The sequence below is a fragment of the Pelophylax lessonae genome (assembly GCF_965119305.1).
Source record: "Pelophylax lessonae genome assembly, chromosome: 6".
NCBI lineage: Eukaryota > Metazoa > Chordata > Amphibia > Anura > Ranidae > Pelophylax > Pelophylax lessonae.
In genome coordinates, this window is record NC_138773.1 from 41,912,522 (window position 1) to 41,935,736 (window position 23,215).

General features: G+C 44.5%; 1 protein-coding gene across 1 annotated transcript in view; it reads right to left on the reverse strand.

Annotated features, from left to right (window-relative positions):
• Positions 1 to 358: 358 nt before the first annotated feature.
• The window catches only part of LOC309557672 (uncharacterized protein), a gene marked incomplete at its 3' end in the record, with an annotated part of 34,599 nt that continues 11,742 nt past the window's right edge, over positions 359 to 23,215 (reverse strand). Inside the window, exons 2-4 of the mRNA XM_082260458.1 lie at positions 7,548 to 7,671; positions 5,100 to 5,173; positions 359 to 654 (exon numbers count right to left, since the gene is read on the reverse strand). Of these exons, the coding sequence (XP_082116584.1) occupies positions 359 to 654; positions 5,100 to 5,173; positions 7,548 to 7,671 (494 nt within the window). The remainder of the gene's footprint in view (positions 655 to 5,099; positions 5,174 to 7,547; positions 7,672 to 23,215) is intronic.

The window sequence follows — 23,215 nt, forward strand, 5'->3', positions numbered from 1 at the left end:
CTGCTCGCACCGCGACCTCGGAGGTCGTGGTGCGAAGTAGCGTCGCCCTATGTGAACGGGGCCTTAAGGAAACAGAAAGTCTTATTTGGTGTGTCTCGCTTTATTTAATGTAAATAAACAAAAAATAAAAAAAATAGAGAAGTGGGTAGCAGATCCTACAGGGAAAAGCAACCTTTAAATGTCTTCTTTGATTTTTTTTGAAAAAGCTTACATTTAACCATAAATGTTATTAATGATTATTATTATTAATAATAATAATAATAATATACAATGAGATTTTAGAAAATGTTAGAATACAAAAACATCAATGAGGGGGCTGTTGCTTTCAGCACAATTTACTTCATACATTTTTCATATTTTACTTGGTTTGTCTCAGCAGTTTTAAGTCTTGGTCAACTTGCTCAGTCATCAACCTGATTAACCTCCTTGAAGGATTCTGATTTGCCAATTTCCCGATTCCAGCCTCCGCCTCATCAATGCACATTGTCAGAAGTTTCAGGACATTCCTGTCTGTCTCTCTGGTTTGGGTCTGGTTACTTTCAGTGTAATTTTCTATGGCCACCAAGCGTGTGCAACCAAATTCTACAAATTTGGCCTCAATTTTCTTCCAATTCCCTGAGGAACAGTGCGTGAGCACAACAATAGGTTGGATGCCTGTAAATCAAAATGACATTTTTTATTTGATTACAGAGTATGCTTGTTGTCCCTGTTTTGAAGAGAAATGTGACTGTTTGTAACCAAGCCAAGCTTCCACGTTTCCCAAAAATTGTTTGCCGTTAAATTCACTTTTTAGCTACTAAAATATTTACTCCCAAAGCACAATTTTTGTTTTAAAGCCCCGTACACACGCACTGATTGTCGGCCGAACGATCGGCCGTCTTTTGTCCGGTGCTGTTCTGTCGGTTGAAAAGTGCTAAAGACTGCACGCAAATTTTGTCGGCCAACAACAGCCGACTGCAGAAGTGATGTCATGTGATGGTTAACTTTCCGTGTGTTTTTTCTTCTCTGAGCATGCCCAGTCTTGCTCATCTGCTGTTTGTCGGCCGAATTCCGTACTGACTGAGGAACAATCGACCGTTCTGGTGTTGGCCAACAAAAATTTTGTTTGTTGTCCACAGTCTGCACATCAGATTCTGTTCGGCCGAAAAGTCGCAGTCGGTTGTCGGAAGCATCATACTAACAAGCCGACAATCGGCCGATCGGACGGTGGCCGAATATTTACGGCCGACAATCGCTATGTGTGTACGGGCCTTTATACTCTAAATTGTCCTAAGGAAATTAAGAAATTTGGTAAGTAAGTAGCAAAACTATAGTTGACACCATTACATACATACATACATATGTAATTACATACATAGACTGAAAAAAGATACTTATATTTGTTGACTAGAAAAGACAAAAACGAATATATGAAAGTCCTACATCCTCAGAAGGGATAAGCTCAGTGTTCTGTCTGAACGTAATTTTGGAACAAACACTGGCTGGTCTTAAGCTAGTTCAAACATTGAACCTTTAGTGCGTTAGGCATGGACGAACATGACAGCTTCCAGCTGCACATGGTTACTAAGGGAGCATCCTTTAAAGTCACCGATGTCACCTAGCCCATTCACTTACATGGTTTTGTTTCACTTTGTTATTGCATTTAAAGAAGACCCGTGCACTTATTTTTGTTTCATTCACTTACATGGCCAGGGATACCCAGCCATCTAAACAAATTGGGCAGGGATCAGAGGGGTTACATCATTGTCTAAATATGGTCAGATGGCCATATTTAGACAATAACCTTTTTCCAACAACGACTATCACCATATATGGGCAATTACGTCATTACTTCCATTATATAACTGATGATAGCTCGGGAAGTGACGTGTAGGCGAGTAGTACTGTTGGGATTGGTCTTGTGTGCCGTTTTTTTTTCAATGGGCAGTGGGCATCAATGTTGACAACTGACTTATTAGTAAACAGGCTTCCGGATTCCAATAGGGCCCCTTGCCTGCAGACCCCCACAACCACTGTCCAGGGTTGTAGGGAAGAGGCTTCCCAGGGTTGCAGGGAAGATGCTTTGCCTGGGGGATTCTTTTTTGGTACGGCATCCCTCCATGATAAGGGCATGTGGCCAGGTATGGTTCAGAGGAAAGTTTGCATTCCCCCCTCCTTCCCTTTTCTGGCAAACTAGGTTTCATGCTCAGATTAAGCATAATTTTATTGGGGGGGTCCTCCTTATAATGCTGCTGTAGCGGGCAGGTCTGAATGATGCTGCATTCTCCTGTTATTCTATAAAAGTGTGATTATTTGTCCCAGGGGGCAGATCCATAAAAGGCTGGGCGCCCAGGTGAATGATACTGGCTAGCATTCAACCCAAAAGACTAATGACATCTAGTGGTGGAGAAAAATACTGCAGTACAGCTCCAGATGAAGGGTAATGCAGCGAATGCTGCTTTTTTATTTTTAAATGCCAAAGCTTTTTATTTTTCATGACTAAACTTCAGCTTTAAACCTAACCATTTGTATGCTCCATTCTATCCATACAAGGTGTAGCAGAACAGGCTCTATATATGGGAATTAAAATTAGCTGTTAGTGTTTTTATATTTTTTACATTTTTATTTACAAACCCATTAGGAATTATTTTATTCAGAATACAACATGGATGACATATCAAATATTTAAACTGACAAAATGTATCATTTTAAGGGAAAAATACGTCGATTTTAAATTTCATGGCATCAACACATCTCAAAAAAGTTGTGACAAGGCCATGTTTACCACTGTGTGGCATCCCCTCTTCTTTTTATAACAGTCTACAAATGTCTGGGGACTGAGGAGACAAGTTGCTCAAGCTTAGGAATAGGAATGTTGTCCCATTCTTGTCTAATACAGGCTTCTAGTTGCTCAACTGTCTTAGGTCTCCTTTGTCGCATCTTCCTCTTTATGATGCGCCAAATGTTTTCTATGGGTGAAAGATCTGGACTGCAGGCTGGCCATTTCAGTACCTGGATCCTTCTTCTACGCAGCCATGATGATGTAATTGATGCAGTATGTGGTCTGGCATTGTCATGTTGGAAAATGCAAGGTCTTCCCTGACAGAGACGACGTCTGGATGGGAGCATATGTTGTTCTAGAACTTGGATATACCTTTCAGCATTGATGGTGCCTTTCCAGATGTGTAAGCTGCCCATGCCACACACACTCATGCAACCCCATACCATCAGAGATGCCGGCTTCTGAACTGAGCGCTGATAACAACTTGGGTTGTCCTTGTCCTCTTTAGTCCGGATGACATGACGTCCCAGTTTTCCAAAAAGAACTTAAGCCTCATACACACGCATCGATTGGCCGGGAATTTTCAGCCAACGTCCAATCGGCCGATTTTCGGCTTGTTAGTATGATGCTTCCGACAACCGACTCCGACTTTTCGGCCGAAAAAAATCTGGTGTGCAAGCTATAAAATTTTTGTTGGCTGTAAACACAACGGCCGATTTTCGGTCAGTCAGTACAGATTTCAGCAGACAAAAATCTGATGAACAAGACTGGGCATGCTCAGAGAAGAAAAAACACACGGAAAGTAAACCAGCACATGACATCACTTCTGAAGTAGATTTTTGTTGGCCGAGAAAATTCGTGTGCAGTCTAGAGCACATTCCAACCAACAAAACACCACTCTGGACAAAAGTCCGACGATTGGTCGGCCGATAATCGTTGCGTGTGTACGAGGCATTAAAATTTTGTTTCGTCTGACCACAGAACAGTTTTCCACTTTGCCACAGTCCATTTTAAATGAGCCTTGGCCCAGAGAAAACACCTGAGCTTCTGGATCATGTTTACATATGGCTTCTTTTTTGGCCTATAGAGCAGCATTCCTGTATGTGACGCAGTGCTGTCTAAGGGCCCGAAGATCATGGGCATCCAATATGTTTTTCCGGCCTGGACCCTTACGCACAGAGATTGTTCCAGATTCTCTGAATCTTTGGATGATATTATGCACTGTAGATGATGATAACTTCAAACTCTTTGCAATTTTTCTCTGAGAAACTCCTTTCTGATATTGCTCCACTATTTTTCGCCACAGCATTGGGGGAATTGGTGATCCTCTGCCCATCTTCTGAGGGACACTGCCACTCTGAGAGGCTCTTTTTATACCCAATCATGTTGCCAATTGACCTAATAAGTTGCAAATTGGTCCTCCAGCTGTTCCTTATATGTACATTTAACTTTTCCGGCCTCTTATTGCTACCTGTCCCAACCTTTTTGGAATGTGCAGCTCTCATGAAATCCAAAATGAGCCAATGTTTGGCATGACATTTCAAAATGTCTCACTTTGAACATTTGATATGTTATCTATATTATATTGTAAATAAAATATAAGTTTATGAAATTTGTAAATTAGTCCATTCCTTTTTTATTCACAATTTGTACAGTGTCCCAACTTTTTTGGAATCGGGTTTGTATTTTATTTACATTTTTTATACTTTTTTTTTGTATTTTTTCATGTAACTTCATTGCTATCACAAGGTGGCTAACAGCCTTATGTGACAGCTTTGGTTAGTGACAAATCCTCTTTATGGAGACATCAGGGGTCTGTTAGACACCTGATGTCTCCCCTGCCCTCCAATGCAACTAACCAAGCACAGAGTGTGCTTGGTTAGCTAGTTCCCTATCTGTTACGAAATCATTGTCACTTCCAGTTTCATTTGTAACAGAGGAGATGGGGTATTGATGTTTCTCCATCTTCCCTGGCTGCTAATCACAGTCCTGGACTTCCTGAAAGAACAGGAAAGCCTGGGGACCACTGTGGATGGCAGCAGGAAGGAGGGGGCAGCATTTTACAACACTAAAAGTGATCACTTTGGCAAAACAGCCGATCCCCGACTGAAAACAAAATGCTGCAACTGCAACCTTGATCTTGTAATGACCACATGCTGACAGGATGTGTTAATATGTACATCAGTTAGCCAGTGGTTAAACAATACCAGGATACAGGAAGATCTGACTAGGGTCAATGTTCGTGGTCACCGTTATTTGTATTGTCAGGAAACTGAACATCCTAAAAAGGTTGCTGCAAAACTGTTCAGAGACCCAAAAGTGAATGTTTTGGGATTACCTGTGATTTGGTGCACACTGGTGAAAATGTTTTCTATCTCAGAGCCATCCATGGGATTCCATATACGATCACAGCTGAAAAAAAGTAACAAAAACTTAGCAATTTTGTTATTTAAGTTTGTTTAGAAGATAAACATGGGCTCACACTCATAGCTGCTTTGTACAGCAAGCTTCATGCCAGGTCCAAAGGTAGCCGTATAGGTAGAAGACACAAAAGGTAGAACCCAAGGTCTTGATCAAAGCTACCAATAGTCAGTCAAGTGAGGTGCCTTGGCCAAAGCAAAGAGCTCATAGTTAGCTGGGAACCTCCCCAGTTGGAAATATAAGGATGATGCCTGGAAGCCTTAAAATAAGTACGTAGCTTTGTGACCCAGTGTTTAGGATAAGTGGGTGGCATCAGCCCGGAGAGAGGGAAGATCTAAGGAGAGAATGAATTCTTTGTTGGGATTTTAGGGGACCCCACACCATTTTTTTTGTCATTTTTTTTAAATCCATACCAGACCTGGAATTTCAAATTTTTTTTTTTTTTGCTGCCAGTGGTTTTTATTTTATTTTACATTCAGTGGGAAACCCCTGAGTCATCCATTGTTAAGGATGCTGCAGCCATCTTCCCAGCTTGCTCCGTTAGGCTCGGTTCACAATCATGAGCTTTTTGGTGCTTGTTGCAGAAACGCACTACAGTTCATTTAACATGGTTTCCTATAGGACACGTTCACACACTTTTTGGAAACGGTCAGGGACTTTTTTAAACGCAAAGCGGTGCTTTTTTTGCTTTTTAGGTTCAATAGGTTTCAATGGAGAAGCTGCAGAAAAACATGTAGTGTGATTTTGCTGCGTTTTGCGATTTTTAATTTGCCCAACAACAGATTGGCCAAACAAAAGCGCATAAAAACACAAAGCGCAAATTGCTGTAAAATCATGTGTACAAAAACACACAGCAAAAAGCACCACAAAAACAACCAAAAGCAAATTGCATAGTGTGAACCGAACCTAATGCCTCCTACACACGATCAGAAAATCGGACGATTTATGGTTCGCATTTTGTTGCATGATACTAATATCGAATTCAACAATGCGTACTAATCATATGATTTTTTTCATATAATTCTGGAAAAGCTTCCTGGTTGCATAGCTACGTGTTGGATAGTGGAAAACAAAAACAATGGCAGCCAGGCTTTTTCCAGATTATTTTTGTGTTTCTGATCCTGCGTGTTCTTTGTCTATCGATTTTTAGCGGATGCGTACTGTACTGATCAAACGATTGTTGTTCGCCAGGCTATCGTACGACAAATTTTTTCGAGTTTGTCCCTTCGGATTTTGTTGGACGAAATGTGGTGATCAGCTTTCGAAAGCTGTGTACTAACAATCAGATTATTGTGCGATCAATTCTGTGATGGACCCCGGACACCCTGACTGGGTATCTCTGCCAAGAAGCTGCTTCCTAAGCTCTGGAACATGAGATCCATGAATCTGGCTATAGTTACCCCAAGAACTGGACAGTACAAGTTCTGGAGTCAACCAGAATCAAACTGTTTATTCAAACACAGGCACAAAGAGATATACACTGTGGGACAATCCCCCCTCCCCCTTAGCAGCCAATCCACATACACATATACATCCCATAATAGGTTGATCTTAAGGCAGACAGAAACAATAGAACAATGGGATACAGGTACTTAACAATAACAGACTCCACCCCTCCTCGCTAACTAGCAAAGGTCTATGAGACATTCCAGCAATATTCTAGCAATCTGAAAAGTCAAATTGTCTATCTCTATATATCCCTTGAGGTGACATTGTCCATAAATATTATTGTCCCAATTGAATGAGGCCCTTCACTCTTTCAACACAAATCACACATATAGAACCCAGGATAACCGGGGTAACATGAAATTATGAGTCCAGTGTGGTTGTACAGCGAATCTGATTAGTGCAGACCCGACTGGGGTTCTTGGTCACCCTGTGCCCCTAATAGACACAGGGTGACTTACACATAAGAGGGGCCGGGGAAGCTGGACAAGGAGTTTCCTGACTTCTCTAAAGTAATCTTGGTTTCACAAGCCCCCCAGCCAAAGTGACTCCTGTCACAAATTCGAAAGCAATGCTGGTGGCTGCCAGCTCCACAAATTCACATCTGAACCATATCCAAATTGCAGCTCAATTGCTAAACGGCTGCTTTGGAAACTTGCAGTAAAAACAGAGGGCAAATTCACAATAGACATGTGTGAACCTAGCCGGGGAGGCCTCTAAAATGCTCAACTTAAAGGTAATCTATCATCTCATAATACAGTACCTCCTAATGCAGGGAAAGGATTTCAGCATGGGACTATGTAAAACATGTAAAATGACATTGGGTAACCTCTAAGTAATTTTTTTCATGCTGTAATGGCTTTAACCTTCAACCTAAAACTATGCCATTATGAAATTTATTTTCTCACTACACGCCTACCTGTAAACAAACACAGGAACAATGAAATCCTTTTGTTGGGTTCCTTGCTGCTTCTTAAAGTGCCTTATGGATTCTGTAAGATTCTTCTCACTCCAGGTCACTTCCCCCAAACACCGAAACTGCCCTAATGGGAAGAGACACACACATAACACAATAGGAGTACCTGATTGTTTTGTCCAATGCAAAACTATATGATATTTTTATCTTTTTTTATCAGACACATTTCATAAGACATAGCTAAGAATATAAATTGCATAATTTCATCGAAAAACTTTCTGAACACATGGCACCCGGCTTTAAAACTTACAGCTCAGATATTTTTTGAGAAAGGCACACTTCATGACCTAAACACTCTTAATTGCCCTCAATGAAGACAAACCAAGGCTGTATTGGAGGTATTTTCAAACACTTCCTGCACTCCCCACAACACCGACAACTTTATGCATGTACACTCACAATGTTTGAGACTTTTTGTTCTTCAACTGATTCAATATCACACCTAATATCAATTCTATATGCAGGTCTGACCCAATCCATTTCCTCTGGCGACGTATCCTGCTCCCAAGAATGGGAAACAAATCTCGACCTATACCTTAAAACATCAAGATGTGGCCAATAACTGAAAGCCTATTAAAAGCTTTATCAAGGTCAACATCCAGGAGACTAACTACAAGCTCAGGCCCCACTGGTACTGAACCCCTACAATGCTACATCGAATATCTCTGAACATCCCAGAGAAATATTAGAGATGCCATGATGAACTGGAGGGTACCCTTGTCCACAATTGGTAGCAATGTTTGCCGATACAACCATTCTGGGTTGAGATACATTGCCTCATCACCAAAATTACTGACGCTACATTACCCAGCCCCGTCTCTATTGCATCAAACTAACAGGAACATGAAACAATACACACTCTTACTGATACCCCATTTCCTGAATGCAGCTAATCCTAATTCTACGTTTGCTGAAATCACAATACCTGTCAACCATTCAATTGGTTTTCCCAGATAAATTCAACTGCCACCATCGAAGAACTAACTAACATAAATCATAATAACATGACCCGCTTCCTCCAGCCCTGGTACAAATGGCATCTATATAAATATACAGCTTCTTACCAACACTTAATGTACCACCCCCCTCAGCTTCCTAAACCATGATTACATTTCAGATAGTAAAGGACTAAAGCCAAAACAAACCCAACAAAATGCTTTAAAGGTCCACATTGTTCTCAGGAAGATTGCCATTATATACCCTAATGCAGTCATATCGTAGACATGTTTAAGGGACCCGCGTCTTCACCAACCCCCCCGGAGCCTCCCCCCATGTCCTAAACATCCCCTTTCCCACTCCTTGTCTTACCATATTTTTATCACAGGGTTTTCCGGTTCTTTGCCTCTGTCTTTTTTCCCCCATACGCTCCTAATTTTTACATCTTCCATAACCCCCCCCCCCCCCCAAAAAGTCGAAAAATTCCCCCTATTTTTCCTCTTCTTCTCAATTGCCCCCCATCTTATAGCCCACTGCACTTTTCCAGGTCATTCTCATATATCTGAATGAATACCCAGAACCTCATCAGCACACTTTGATATCTAGAGTATATAATTTATATTCCCTAGACCGGCCTCTCTCTCGGGTCTTGGTGGGAGGGCCGAGCAGAATCCGTTGTGTATCTAAGTGGAGAGAGTATAGTAACTGCAAAATCTAACTTGGACTGTAAACGATACATCTGGGATACAAATGTGACTATCAGTGCAATGGTGATCATAAGTGTTAAGCTGGATACACACTATACAACTTTTGTTGGTAGATTTCCTTTAGATTTACCTTCAACTATGTAGTGTACGGGCCGGCCTGATTGCATACAAATTGAAAGTGTTTAGGTCTGACCTCATATTATATGGTTTTGGTAAGTCTAAAGGAAAAAATCTAAAGAAAATTATATAGTGTGTATCTGGCTTTACTGTCATTATCCCTTTAATACTATGTAACTCCTTGCACTTAAAAGTTTGTCAGAAAAGTTTTGAAAAAAAAAACTCTCCTAATAGAATACCTCGGAAAAAACATTGCAGAATCACATAGCACCTAATCAGCAATCATCTTATCATATCACACAGAAATGTATTTGCTTGTTTTGGTTTTTAGGAACATTGCACATAATTATTGTTTTTTTCAATATGACTGAATAAACAGTACGGGTTGTAAAAAAATGCAAGGTATGTTGCTAGAACAAAGAAAAACCGTGATGTCTGTAACATTGATGATCTAGAAAAACAAATGACGCAAAACAAGTACATACATGGTTACATAGCTGGTAAGGTTGAATCAAGATACCAGTTCATCCAGTTTGACCTGACTGCGTGTGTTTACGTTCAGGGCCGCTGATGGGGGTGGGGGGGGGTCACCAATTCTCCTGTAGGAGGCCCGGGCACAGAGGAGGGCCCAACAGCATGGGGAATCGGTGCAGTCGGGCAGAGGGGCAATTACAGAAGGAAGCCCTGGTCGGCTCTGAAAGCCAGTTTCTCCCACTCATGCCAGCTTTCAGCTACTGCGGGGAGAGGCACAGACACAGGGCATCATTCCTGTAATTGTTTCTCTGACACCAATCCCCCTCCCTGTTCTGCCTACTTCTGATCTTCCTGCAGCGCTGCAGGCTTCCCTGTTCTGCAGACATGGGAGTAAGTCACACATGTGCAAGTCACAAGCAAGTCTCAAGTCTTAACCTTCAAGTCTCAAGCAAGTCCCAAGTCACTGTGGCGAAAATCAAGCAAGTCAAGTCGAGTCCCTGCTAGAAGTCAAGCAAGTCAAGTCATTTATTTTGGTCAAGTCACAAATCAAGTCAAAATACTCATCTACCCCAATTTTCACCTTTAAATCAGTTAAAAATCAGTGGTCAGGAAAGGTTTTGTTTTATTTTCAACATTAACAAAACTGCTTAGTGCTTTTTTCTTGGCATATTAAAGAAACACTTTGAATGCCCAAACAGCTCAAAATCCTTCGTCCGGTCATGTTTCAACACCACGGTCACTAAAAACATGTTAAGTATTTCCATTGTTAAACAGCCAGTGTCCTAAAAATCAGAACACACTGAGGTGTCTTAAGTGACTGTGGTGTCAGAAACATAACAGGCACATTCATTTTGCTTTAACACATCTTGAGAAAATGCAAATATTTAATAACTTAAAAAAGTAAAGTCATTTCGAGTCATATGTCTCAAGTCAGAGTCAAGTCTAAAGTCATGAACACCAAGTCAAAGTCAAGTCGAGTCTTTTATTAATTTTAGTCAAGCAAGTCTCAAGTCCTCAAACTGGTGACTTAAAGAGGTTGTACACCAAGAAATTTTTTTTTCCTCTTCTTTACAACCTGAAAGAGAAACCCATAATGAGCTAGTATGCATCGCATACTAGCTCATTATGAAATACTTACCTTAGAACGAGCCCCCGCCGTGCCGTCCGCTTACCTGTATGACGGGCGACATGTATAGTCGCCTGTCTTCCGGGATCGCGGCATCCGGCCATCTGATTGGCCGGAGCCGCGGTGACGTCACTCCCGCGCACGCGCGCGGGAGCCGACGGTCACGGCACGGGGCTCTGAAGGAACGGCACGATCTGCCGTTCCTTCAGAGCGCATGCGCCAGTGACGTCACTGGCTGCATTAAAGGTAAATATCTCCTAAACGGTACATGTTTAGGAGATATTTACAGTACCTATAGGTAAGCCTTAATATAGGCTTACCTATAGGTACAACTTCCTGAGGAGGGTTTACTTCCTCTTTAACCACTTAAGCCCCGGAGGATTTGGCTGCTAAAGGACCAGGGGTTTTTTTGCGATTTTTTACTGCGTGACTTTAACGGACAATTGCGCGGTCGTGCGATGGTGTACCTAAACGAATTTGACGTCCTTTTTTTCCCATAAACAGAGCTTTCTTTTGGTGGTATTTGATCACCTGTGCGATTTTTTGATCACGCGCTATAAACAAAAAAAGAGCGTAAATTTTGCAAAAATAACAATATTTTTCACATTTTTTTATATGAAATTCCCCAAAAAAAAAGTAAAAATCAAAATTTTTTAACATTTTTCGGCCAATTTGTTTTCTGCTACCTATGTTTGGTAAAAAAAATTGCAAAAAGCGTATTTTGATTGGTTTGCGCAAAAGTTATCGCGTTTACTAACAAAGAGAAAGATTTTTGTCATTTTTGGTGTTTTTTTTTTTAACGCGTAATGGCGGCGATCTGCGATTTTTTTTTCGGTACTGCGACATTGCGGCGGACAGATCGGACCCTTGACTGACATTTTTGACACTTTTGGGGTTACCAGTGACATTACTGCAGTAATCAGTGCTATACATATGCACTGTTACTGCAAAAATGACACTGGCAGGGAAGGGGTTAACTTTATTGGACAGGGAGGGGTTAAGTGTGTCCTAGGGGCGTGCTTTCTACTGTGTAGGGACATTCCTATTGGTGTAAAAGCAAAGATCAACCGTTCTACATAGTAGAACGGACAGATCTTTACTTTTACACAGGGAGAACTGACAGGCAGCTTGTTTACACAAGCTGCTCTGTCTTTCTCCCTTCACAGGAGCGATCGCAGTGTGACTGGCGGACATCGAGTCCGCCGGTCACACGCACTGACTTGCCTGTGAACGAGCCGCGGCGGGCGCGCGCCTCGGCGGGCGCGCGCCCGCCCGCGATAGGCTCGCAAGTCAGTGACAGGCGAGTGACGTACCGATACGTCACTCTGCCTGGCCGGGGCTGACCGCCGCAGTATATAGTCGTGCGGCGGTCGGCAACCGGTTAAGTCTGACTTAAGTCAAGTCATGTGACTCGAGTCCCCCACCTCTGCTGTTCTGTAAAAAAATTAATTGTAAAAAAAAAAATACTAATTATTAAACATTGTAATAAATCATTCTAAAAACATGTAAAATAAAATAATTTTAAACATTTTTAAAATTTTTAAAAACAATTATATATACAGTATATATAGTTTTTTAAAATGGAAAAAACAATTATGGGCTAATTCACATATGTGTTCTGTTATGTTAGTGTCCACGTATAATGATTTTAGTGTATTTTTAGTGAAAATATTTTCTTGATATATTCGGGGGGAGGGGGAGCCTGCCAGGTAGGCTATACGGGGCCCCGTGATTTCTAACAGCAGCCCTGAGTCTGTTACTACTATTTTCAATATTCCTGTACTTTGTGTTTTCTGAGAAACACATCTAAACATTTTTTGGATCCACATCCTTACGACATCCTTACCAACTGTAAAGGACTCCTTATGCGGTTTAAGATTGAACTGCTTCTCATCCAACTTCATTGTGTGGCCATGTGTCTTATTTGGAGAACTCAGGTTAAATAATTTCCTCCCAATACTAGAGTCACCATTCATGGATTTGATTATCGCTATCATATCTCCTCTTAAGCGTCTCTTTTCCAGAGAGAATAGGTTTAACCTCTTCACATCGACGTAACGCAAATATGCGGCCTCGGGTCCAAGGGTTTGTACTGGGGTGATGGGTGCAGCTAGAGTCATCACCCCGGTACCGTTGTTTAGAGTCGACGGTCGGCTTTCTTGTAATGACAACCGATGCGACTGAGCAGCCACTTGGTTGTCATTACAAGGAGCAGGAGGGGACGTTTCCCCCCCTTCCCCCACCTTCTTGCCCAGGTCTCCCATCCCACTGGGAGACCCGAGTGACCAGCCGGCATGTCCATCGGCTGGCCGAAGACCCCAACAAAGCCAGATTTGGCTTTGATTGGGTCTCCGATGTAAAGACCTGGAAGTGATGACATGACATCACTTCCCGTTACTGGAGCCTAAAAGGTGCCATATTTTTAAAAAAATGTCAGTATTCCAAACAGCCAAACTTGGTGTTTTGAATGCTTTTAAGTGCAGTGGGAGGGGTTTGGGGTCTTTTAGACCACAAATCCTCCCATAAAGAGTACCTATCCTTGCCTATTACTGTCACAAGGGATGTTTACATCCCTTATAAAAGTGATCAAAAATTTTTTTTAAGGGAGGACAGTGTAAAAATAAATGAAATCAAACAAATAAGAAAAAAAATGTAAAGCGCCTTGTCCTTCCGAGGTCGCGCGCAGAAGCGAACGCATATATAAGTCGTGCCCGCATATGTAAACAGTGTTCAACCACACGTGTGAGGTATTGCCGTGATCGTTAGAGCGAGAGCAATAATTCTAGCACAAGACCTCTAACTCTAAACAGGTAACCTTTAAAAATTTTTAAAGTGTCACCTATTGAAATTTTTAAGTACTGTACTTTGTCGCCATTCCACAAGTGTGTGCAAAAAGCACGACATGATAGGTATCTATTTACTGGGCGTAAAACATCATCTTTCACATTATACAAAAACATTGGGCCAACTTTACTGTTTTTTTTTTTTTTTTTAATTCCTAAAAGTGTATTTCTTCCCAAAAAATTGCATTTGAAAGACCGCTGCACCGTGTGACATAAAATAATGCAATGATCTCCATTTTATTCTCTAGGGTCTCTGCTAAATATGTTAGGGGGTTCTAAGTAATTTTTTTTTTGCAAAAAATACTGATTTTAACTTGTAAGCAACAAATATCAGAAAAAGGCTTAGACAGGAAGGGGTTAATCCTTACAGTCGTTACTCATAACTCCAGCCCCCTTATTAGCTTTGTTGCCCTTCTTTTGACTCTCTCCAGTTCCAGCACATCCTTCCTGATGACTAGTGATCAGAACTAAATAGCATACTCAATATGTGGCCTTAACAGAGTTTTGTAAAGTGGTAGAATTATAGCTTTATCTCTTGAGTAAATATCTTTATTAACACATGTAGCACTACTCCCTTGGGTGCTGCTGGTTACAGGCTCCCCTGGGTTACCCATGGCAACAACACAATAGTTTAGCGACTTTAAAGTGCTTGCCTCAGTCAAGAAACAGTCTAGGGGTTTTGGTTTTTTGTAGTTTTGAGAACTTGGATAGGAGAAGGGATGAGCTACATTGGATCCTCTGCAGCTCAGCTCCACACCTGATTCACTAGGCCGACTGCCTAAGACCACCTTCCTCACACACAGCAGGAGGTGAGACAGCCATCTGCCTCCTCCTGGGACTCTGCTTCCTGCCAAAGACGCCCTGTCACATGTCCCCCAGGCTTTTATGAGCAATCCCAGGATGCATTGCAAGAATGCCCTCCCACTGGGACTCCCATAAAAGCCAGTGTGTCACTGGCAAGGTTTCCTCCACTGTCCAACAGGCTCCCCTATCAGATGCAGTGGGGGCACTCTCTCACACTCAGTGAATCCCACCTGGAGACATGCAACAGGCACCCTAATAGATCAGGCTGCCCTGATAAGCAGAAGGAGCAATAGATGCATTTTCCTAGCACCTACCTAGGAGGGTGCTACACACATGCTAATAGTCTGCTGGCCATGCTTGCTGCAGCTTGGCATTGCATGCTATTGCTGAGTCTGTCATCTACTAGGACCCCCAGATCCTTTACCTTGCTTGATTCCCCCAGAGGTTTTCCCCCTAGCGAGTAACTACTGTGAGGGCCATTTCACACTGGCCCTCAGTCAAATTGCAGATTCAACACTCTGGCGTGCCCTGCATTGCTGACTGGCTAGGGGGCAGTGTGGTGCATGATTAAGCGTATTGCACAGTCCCCCTTTTTGTATATGTTTTGTATAAGCTTAATTTGAAGTGTACATAATTAACACTTTATTCACTGCAATGTCGGACGGCGCGATGCACTGTGTTTGCATTTAATCGCAGCTTAGTACAGCGAAGTACTTGGCTGCATTGCGGTGTGAATGGGACGCAGAGGAAACAGTTGTTTCCCGTGGGTCCTTGCGGTGACAGACGTTTTACATAGTGTGAATTGGCCCTAAGTAGTTCAGTTTGGAAGAAGTAGATTGCTGCCTCTGAACTCCAGGCAAACAGATAAATATGCAAGTTAAATACATATAAGAGAGGGGGCTTTATCTTCCAAAAACGTGTCTTTCAGCTCATCCAGTCCTATTGCTTTCACAGCTCTGCCACACAACACAGTCTAGTCTGACAGAGCAGAAGGCTGAATTCTTCTCTGCTGCAGTTCAGTAACACATTCAGGTCTTGTTCTTCACTCATCCTGTGATTGGACAGTGAAAGGAGAAGCTGCAGACCAATGAGCACATCTCTCTTTCACTCTACTCTCTCCTCCTATCAGCATGTTCCTTGCCCTTGCACTGCAACACAATATACTGGCTGCTTGTGCTTCTTCTGCCTCCCACAGTCTGAGGTCTGCTTTACAGGGATCACAAGAGGCTGATACCAGGTCACATTTAGGCATTTACACTTCTTACATTAAAAAATATATTTAATGAATACAAAGCTGTGACTTTTATAATACAGGCATTTATACTGCGCCAAACATTTCACACAGTTCTTTACCTACTGTACATTCATTATCAATCCCTGATATACAGTATTAGGTCCCTATCCCACACATACTAGGGTCAATTTAGATGGACCAATTACCAGACATCCCAACCTGCAAAAACTCATTTCAGGGAGGTGAGCCCCCCCCCCTCCCCCACACGCCGCCACCGCCGCCCCCCACGCACGCCTGCGCCGCACCCTCCCCTTTCCAATTTAACACTACCAGAGAATAATGAAATGTAATCAGTATACCTGGTCACTGGTGCTGGTACTGGTCACTGATGCTGGTACTGTTCACTGGTGCTGGTACTGTACTGGTCTGGTAACTGGTGCGGGTACTGGTCACTGGTGCTGGTACTGGACACTGGTGCTGGACACTGATGCTGGTACTGGACACTGATGCTGGTATTGGTCACTGGTGCTGGTACCGGCCACTGGTGCTGGTACTGGTCACTGGTGCTGGTACTGGTCACTGGTGCTGGTACTGGCCTGGTCACTGGTGCTGGTACTGGCCTGGTCACTGGTGCTGGTCACTGGTGCTGGTACTGGCCTGGTCACTGGTGCTGGTCACTGGTGCTGGTCACTGGTGCTGGTACTGGCCTGGTCACTGGTGCTGGTACTGGCCTGGTCACTGGTGCTGGTACTGGTCACTGGTGCTGGCCTCTTCACTGGTGCTGGTACTGGTCACTGATGCTGGTACTGTTCACTGGTGCTGGTACTGTACTGGTCTGGTAACTGGTGCGGGTACTGGTCACTGGTGCTGGTACTGGACACTGGTGCTGGACACTGATGCTGGTACTGGACACTGATGCTGGTATTGGTCACTGGTGCTGGTACCGGCCACTGGTGCTGGTACTGGTCACTGGTGCTGGTACTGGTCACTGGTGCTGGTACTGGCCTGGTCACTGGTGCTGGTACTGGCCTGGTCACTGGTGCTGGTCACTGGTGCTGGTACTGGCCTGGTCACTGGTGCTGGTCACTGGTGCTGGTCACTGGTGCTGGTACTGGCCTGGTCACTGGTGCTGGTACTGGCCTGGTCACTGGTGCTGGTACTGGTCACTGGTGCTGGCCTCTTCACTGGTGCTGGTACTGGCCTGGTCACTGGTGCTGGTACTGGCCTGGTCACTGGTGCTGGTACTGGCCTGGTCACTGGTGCTGGTACTGGTCACTGGTGCTGGTACTGGCCTGGTCACTGGTGCTGGTACTGGCCTGGTCACTGGTGCTGGTACTGGCCTGGTCACTGGTGCTGGTACTGGTCACTGGTGCTGGCCTCTTCACTGGTGCTGGTACTGGTGCTGGTACTGGCCTGGTCACTGGTGCTGGTACTGGCCTGGTCACTGGTGCTGATCACTGGTGCTGGTACTGGCCTGGTCACTGGTACTGGTCACTGGTACTGGCCTCTTCACTGGTGCTGGTACTGGCCTGGTCACTGGTGCTGGTACTGGTACTGGCCTGGTCACTGGTGCTGGTACTGGTGCTGGTACTGACCTGGTCACTGGTGCTGGTACTGGTGCTGGTACTGGCCTGGTCACTGGTGCTGGTACTGGCCTGGTCACTGGTGCTGGTACTGGCCTGGTCACTGGTGCTGGTACTGGCCTGGTCACTGGTGTTGATACTGGTCACTGGTGCTGGTACTGGCCTGGTCACTGGTGCTGGTACTGGTCACTGGTCACTGGTCACTGGTGCTGGTACTGGCCTGGTCACTGGTGCTGGTACTGGCCTGGTTACTGGTGCTGGTACTGGCCTGGTCACTGGTGCTGGTACTGGCCTGGTCACTGGTGCTGGTACTGGCCTGGTCACTGGTGCTGGTACTGGTCACTGGTGCTGGTACTGGTCACTGGTACTGGCCTGGTCACTGGTGCTGTTACTGGTCACTGGTCACTGGTGCTGGCCTCTTCACTTGTGCTGGTACTGGTGCTGGTACTGGCCTGGTCACTGGTGCTGGTACTGGCCTGGTCACTGGTGCTGGTACTGGCCTGGTCACTGGTGCTGGTAATGGCCTGGTCACTGGTAATGGTGCTGGTACTGGTCACTGGTGCTGGTGCTGGCCTCTTCACTGGTGCTGGTACTGGCCTGGTCACTGGTGCTGGTACTGGCCTGGTCACTGGTGCTGGTACTGGCCTGGTCACTGGTGCTGGCCTGGTGCTGGTACTGACCTGGTCACTGGTGCTGGTACTGACCTGGTCACTGGTGCTGGTGCTGGTACTGGTGCTGGTACTGGCCTGGTCACTGGTGCTGGTACTGGCCTGATCACTGGTGCTGGTACTGGCCTGGTCACTGGTGCTGGTGCTGGTACTGGTCACTGGTGCTGGTACTGGTCTGGTCACTGGTGCTGGTACTGGCCTGGTCACTGGTGCTGGTACTGGTGCTGGTACTGACCTGGTCACTGGTGCTGGTACTGGTCACTGGTGCTGGTACTGGTCACTGGTGCTGGTACTGGTCTGGTCACTGGTGCTGGTACTGGCCTGGTCACTGGTGATGGTACTGGTCACTGGTGCTGGTCACTGGTGCTGGTACTGGACTGGTCACTGGTGCTGGTACTGGCCTGGTCACTGGTACTGGCCTGGTCACTGGTGCTGGTACTGGCCTGGTCACTGGTGCTGGTACTGGCCTGGTCACTGGTGCTGGTACTGGCCTGGTCACTGGTGCTGGTACTGGCCTGGTCACTGGTGCTGGTACTGGTCACTGGTCACTGGTGCTGGCCTGGTCACTGGTGCTGGTCACTGGTCACTGGTACTGGCCTGGTCACTGGTGCTGGTACTGGCCTGGTCACTGGTGCTGGTACTGACCTGGTCACTGGTGCTGGTACTGACCTGGTCACTGGTGCTGGTACTGGCCTGGTCACTGGTGCTGGTACTGGCCTCTTCACTGGTGCTGGTACTGGTGCTGGTACTGGCCTGGTCACTGGTGCTGGTACTGGCCTGGTCACTGGTGCTGGTACTGGCTTCTTCACTGGTGCTGGTACTGGTGCTGGTACTGGCCTGGTCACTGGTGCTGGTACTGGCCTGGTCACTGGTGCTGGTACTGGCCTGGTCACTGGTCCTGGTACTGGTCACTGGAGCTGGTACTGGTCACTGGTGCTGGTACTGGTCACTGGTGCTGGTACTGGCCTGGTCACTGGTGCTGGTACTGGTCACTGGTGCTGGTACTGGTCACTGGTGCTGGTACTGGCCTGGTCACTGGTGCTGGTACTGGTCACTGGTGAAGGCCTGGTCACTGGTGCTGGTAAAGACCTGGTCACTGGTGCTGGTACTGGCCTGGTCACTGGTGCTGGCCTGGTCACTGGTGCTGGTACTGGCCTGGTCACTGGTGCTGGTACTGGTCACTGGTGAAGGCCTGGTCACTGGTGCTGGTAAAGACCTGGTCACTGGTGCTGGTACTGGCCTGGTCACTGGTGCTGGCCTGGTCACTGGTGCTTGTACTGGCCTGGTCACTGGTGCTGGTCACTGGTGCTGGTACTGGTCTCAGGTGCTGGCTCTCTGGTGCTGCTCTAAGGTTAGGTGTCTGTCACAGAGTGGGGTGTCACGATGATTGGTCCAGGAGTAGAAGATGTGGCTGTAGTAGAGAGCAAAGCCGCTGCTTGCTCTCTGCAGCTCCTCCCACAGGCGGAGTGCATGACTCATATCACTCCGCCTGTGAGCCGGATCTACTTCGGCTCCAACGTAATTTCAATGTGCAGGTGTTCCGTGAAAAATCCATACCCGTGAGAAAACCATACCCTCGGCACTTCCGGTTCCGCTACGGAGGGTATGGATTTCTCACGGTAGTTAAACTTGCGGCGGGTACATTAAAACACTTCGGGTGCAACATAAATCATGTCCTCTCCTATCGCTGTAACTTCCCTCATCTCCGGTAATAAATATAAAAGCGGATCACGGAGCCGCGATCGCCGTCACATTTACATCTTACACACCCGCCGCCGCTTTTATATTTATTACCGGAGATGAGGGAAGTTACAGCGATAGGAGAGGACATGATTTATGTTGCACCCGAAGTGTTTTAATGTACCCGCCGCAAGTATTATATTAGAGACAGTGCTGTGATAATTTCATGCCCACCGAGCATGCGCACTTCTCAAATTCTCTCTTCTTCACTCACGTATCCGGGGCTCTGAGCATGCGCACTACTGCGCTGCTCAGCTGTTTCAGACCGGAAGTGACGAGGGTATGGTTTCTCCACGGGGTATGGTTTTTTAACGTTACACAGGCTCAGCTTGCTGACAGCTGACACACTCTCTGCCTGCATCGATGAGTCATCTCATCTGACTCACTGTGACTCACACACAGCCGGGATATTGCCCTGAGCTTGCGGGTGTCCGTGAGCTCAGGGCGGAAAGCGGGAGTTTCCCGCGACTTGCGGGAGACTTGAGATGTCTGAATTACATTTAATGAATATAAAGCTGTGCCTATTGTATTATTTATTCTAATCATTTATATAGTGCTGACCATCTATGTAGCACTTTACATACCATATAGTCATATCAGTCACTGCCCCAGATACCTGTACCGAGTGGGTCCCGTTACCATATGATGGCTGTGACCAATCACAGCGAACATATGACATTTGTACACAATGAATGCCTTTCATTCACAGCAATGTATTATGCATTATGGTGATGATCTATGTGATTGGTCACTGTGATCACATGGTACAGACAGGGCCAACCACAGCCCACCTGTACCATTTAATAGCTTCACTCACAATAGTACTCAATGGCTATGAATAAATTGATGCCATACCGGAAAAATAATGCTTATAACAAAAACAGCACTGCTCTGGTCACAGTAAAAAAAAAAATCTATACAACATTTTTTTTTTTAAATTGTAAAAAAAAAAATATATATATATGTATATATATATATATATATATATATATATATATATATATATATATTTTTACAATTTAAAAAAAAAATGATGTATATATACTTAAAAAAATATATATATATATTTCTATTTTTTTTACTTTTTTCTTTTGCACTAGTTTTTTTACACTAGAGCGGTGCAGTGTTACCATAGCCACACTGTACTACTATGGGGAGAAAATCATGATCTTTTACATCAAAAAATTGTGAAAAAATAAATAAAGATGTTATTCATAGTTACATAGTAGGTGAGGTTGAATAAAGACAATAGTCCATCCAGTTCAACCTGTGTAGGTGTGTGTGGCTGTAATCATCTCGCATACCCCTAAATGTTCTGATTCTTGAGATGTAAGTCTAAGAGTCTTTTGAAAGCCATCATACTTCCCGCAGAAACCACCTCTTGTGGTAGAGAATTTCACAATCCTGTAGCTCTAACAGTAAAGAACCCCCCTTGTTGCCTGAGGTTAAAACACTTCTCCTCCAGACGCATTGTATGCTCTCTAGTCCTCATGCAGTCCTTCCGACTAAATAGCTTTTTTTCTATGCTGAGATCACCATTGAGATATTTATAAATTGCTATCATGTCCCCTCTCAGGCGTCTCTTCTCCAGGGAGAGTAAATCAAGCGATTGAGGCGCTCTTCATAATTAAGGTCCTCCAATCCCCTAATTAGTTTAGTTGCCCTTCTCTGGACTCTCTCCAGCTCCAACCCATCCTTTCTGAGGACCGGCGACCAGAACTGGAGATAATACTCCAGATGTGGTCGAACCAGAGTTTTATAAAGTGGTAGGATTATAGTTTTATTTCTGGAATACATCCCTTTCTTTATGCATGCTAATATTCTGCTGGCTTTGGCAGCTGCCGCTTGACATTGCATGCTATTGTTAAGTCTATCCTCTACCAGGACTCCCAGATCCTTCTCCATTTTTGATTCCCCCAAAGGTTCCCCCCCTAAAGTGTATTGTGCTTTTATGTTTTTAGTCCCCAAGTGCAAAACCTTACACTCCACATTAAACCTAATTTGCCATGTCATTGCCCACTCTGTTATTTTGTCCAAGTCATTCTGTAGGATTTCTGCTTCATGCTGTGCAGTTATTGCCCTGCCCAATTTTGTGTCGTCTGCAAAAACTGATATAAAGCTACTGATCCTGTCTTCAATGCTATTTATGAATAAATTGAATAGGGTTGGTCCCAGGACTGAGCCTTGGGGGACCCCACTTACCTCCTCAGACCAGTCTGAGTATGCGCTATTTATTACCACCCTTTGGACACACCCTTTTAGCCAGTTCCGTATCCAAGAGCAAACCTTGCGGTCGATGCCTGCAGACCTTATTTTATAAATTAAGCGCTTGTGGGGAACTGTATCAAACGCCTTAGCGAAATTCAGGTACACCACATCCACTGGTCTCCCCCTATCTAGCTCACAGCTCACCTCCTCGTAGAATGTTAAGAGATTGGTTTGACAGGAATGCCCATTTGTAAACCTGTGCTGGTTACTGCTGATGATGTTGTTGTCTTTAGCAAACTCTACGATATAGTCCCTTATCATTCCCTCCAGAAGTTTACATACTATCGATATCAGACTGACAGGCCTACAATTTCCCGGAATATGCCTCTGCCCTTTTTTGAATATCGGTATCACATTAGCTTTCCTCCAATCCCCTGGTACATTTCCTGTCATAATACTGTCAGCAAAGATCAGGAACAGTCTAGATATAACCTTACTGAGTTCCTTGAGTACTCTCGGATGTACGCCATCCGGGCCTGGTGATTTATTTGTGTTAATTTTATCCAGCCTTTCCCTGATTTCACCCTCTGTTAGCCATAGTGGCAAGTCCTGTGTATTACTACTAACCATACAGTCATGGTCAGTGTACCCCTCCTTTTCCTGCGTAAAGACTGACGAGAAAAAGGCGTTCAGCACGGTTGCCTTTTCAGTGTCCTCTGTAACCATCCTCCCATCATCGTTAATTATGTGTGCAACATGCTCTGCCCTAGTTTTTTTGCTGTTGATATATTTAAAGAATTTATTAGGGTTCTTTTTACTATCCTCCGCTATTTGTCTCTCAAAGCTGATTTTAGCCATTTTGATTTCGTATTTACATTTCTTATTTGCCTCCTTGTATTGCTTGAAAGCCGATACTGTGCCCTTTGATTTATAATTCTTGAAGGCCAATTTTTTTCCCTTAATAAGTTTTTTAACATTACGGTTTAGCCAGCCAGGTTTTGCTTTGTCTCTTCTAAATTTATTTCCCATAGGAATGCACTGCGAGATGCATTTGTTTTTTTTTTTAGAAGGTATTTATTTAAATTTTTGCAAAATAACAACAGAAACACAAGGGCAGACAATGTCAATAAAACATGTATGGAACAAGCATGTAAAATACACCAGGGTATCA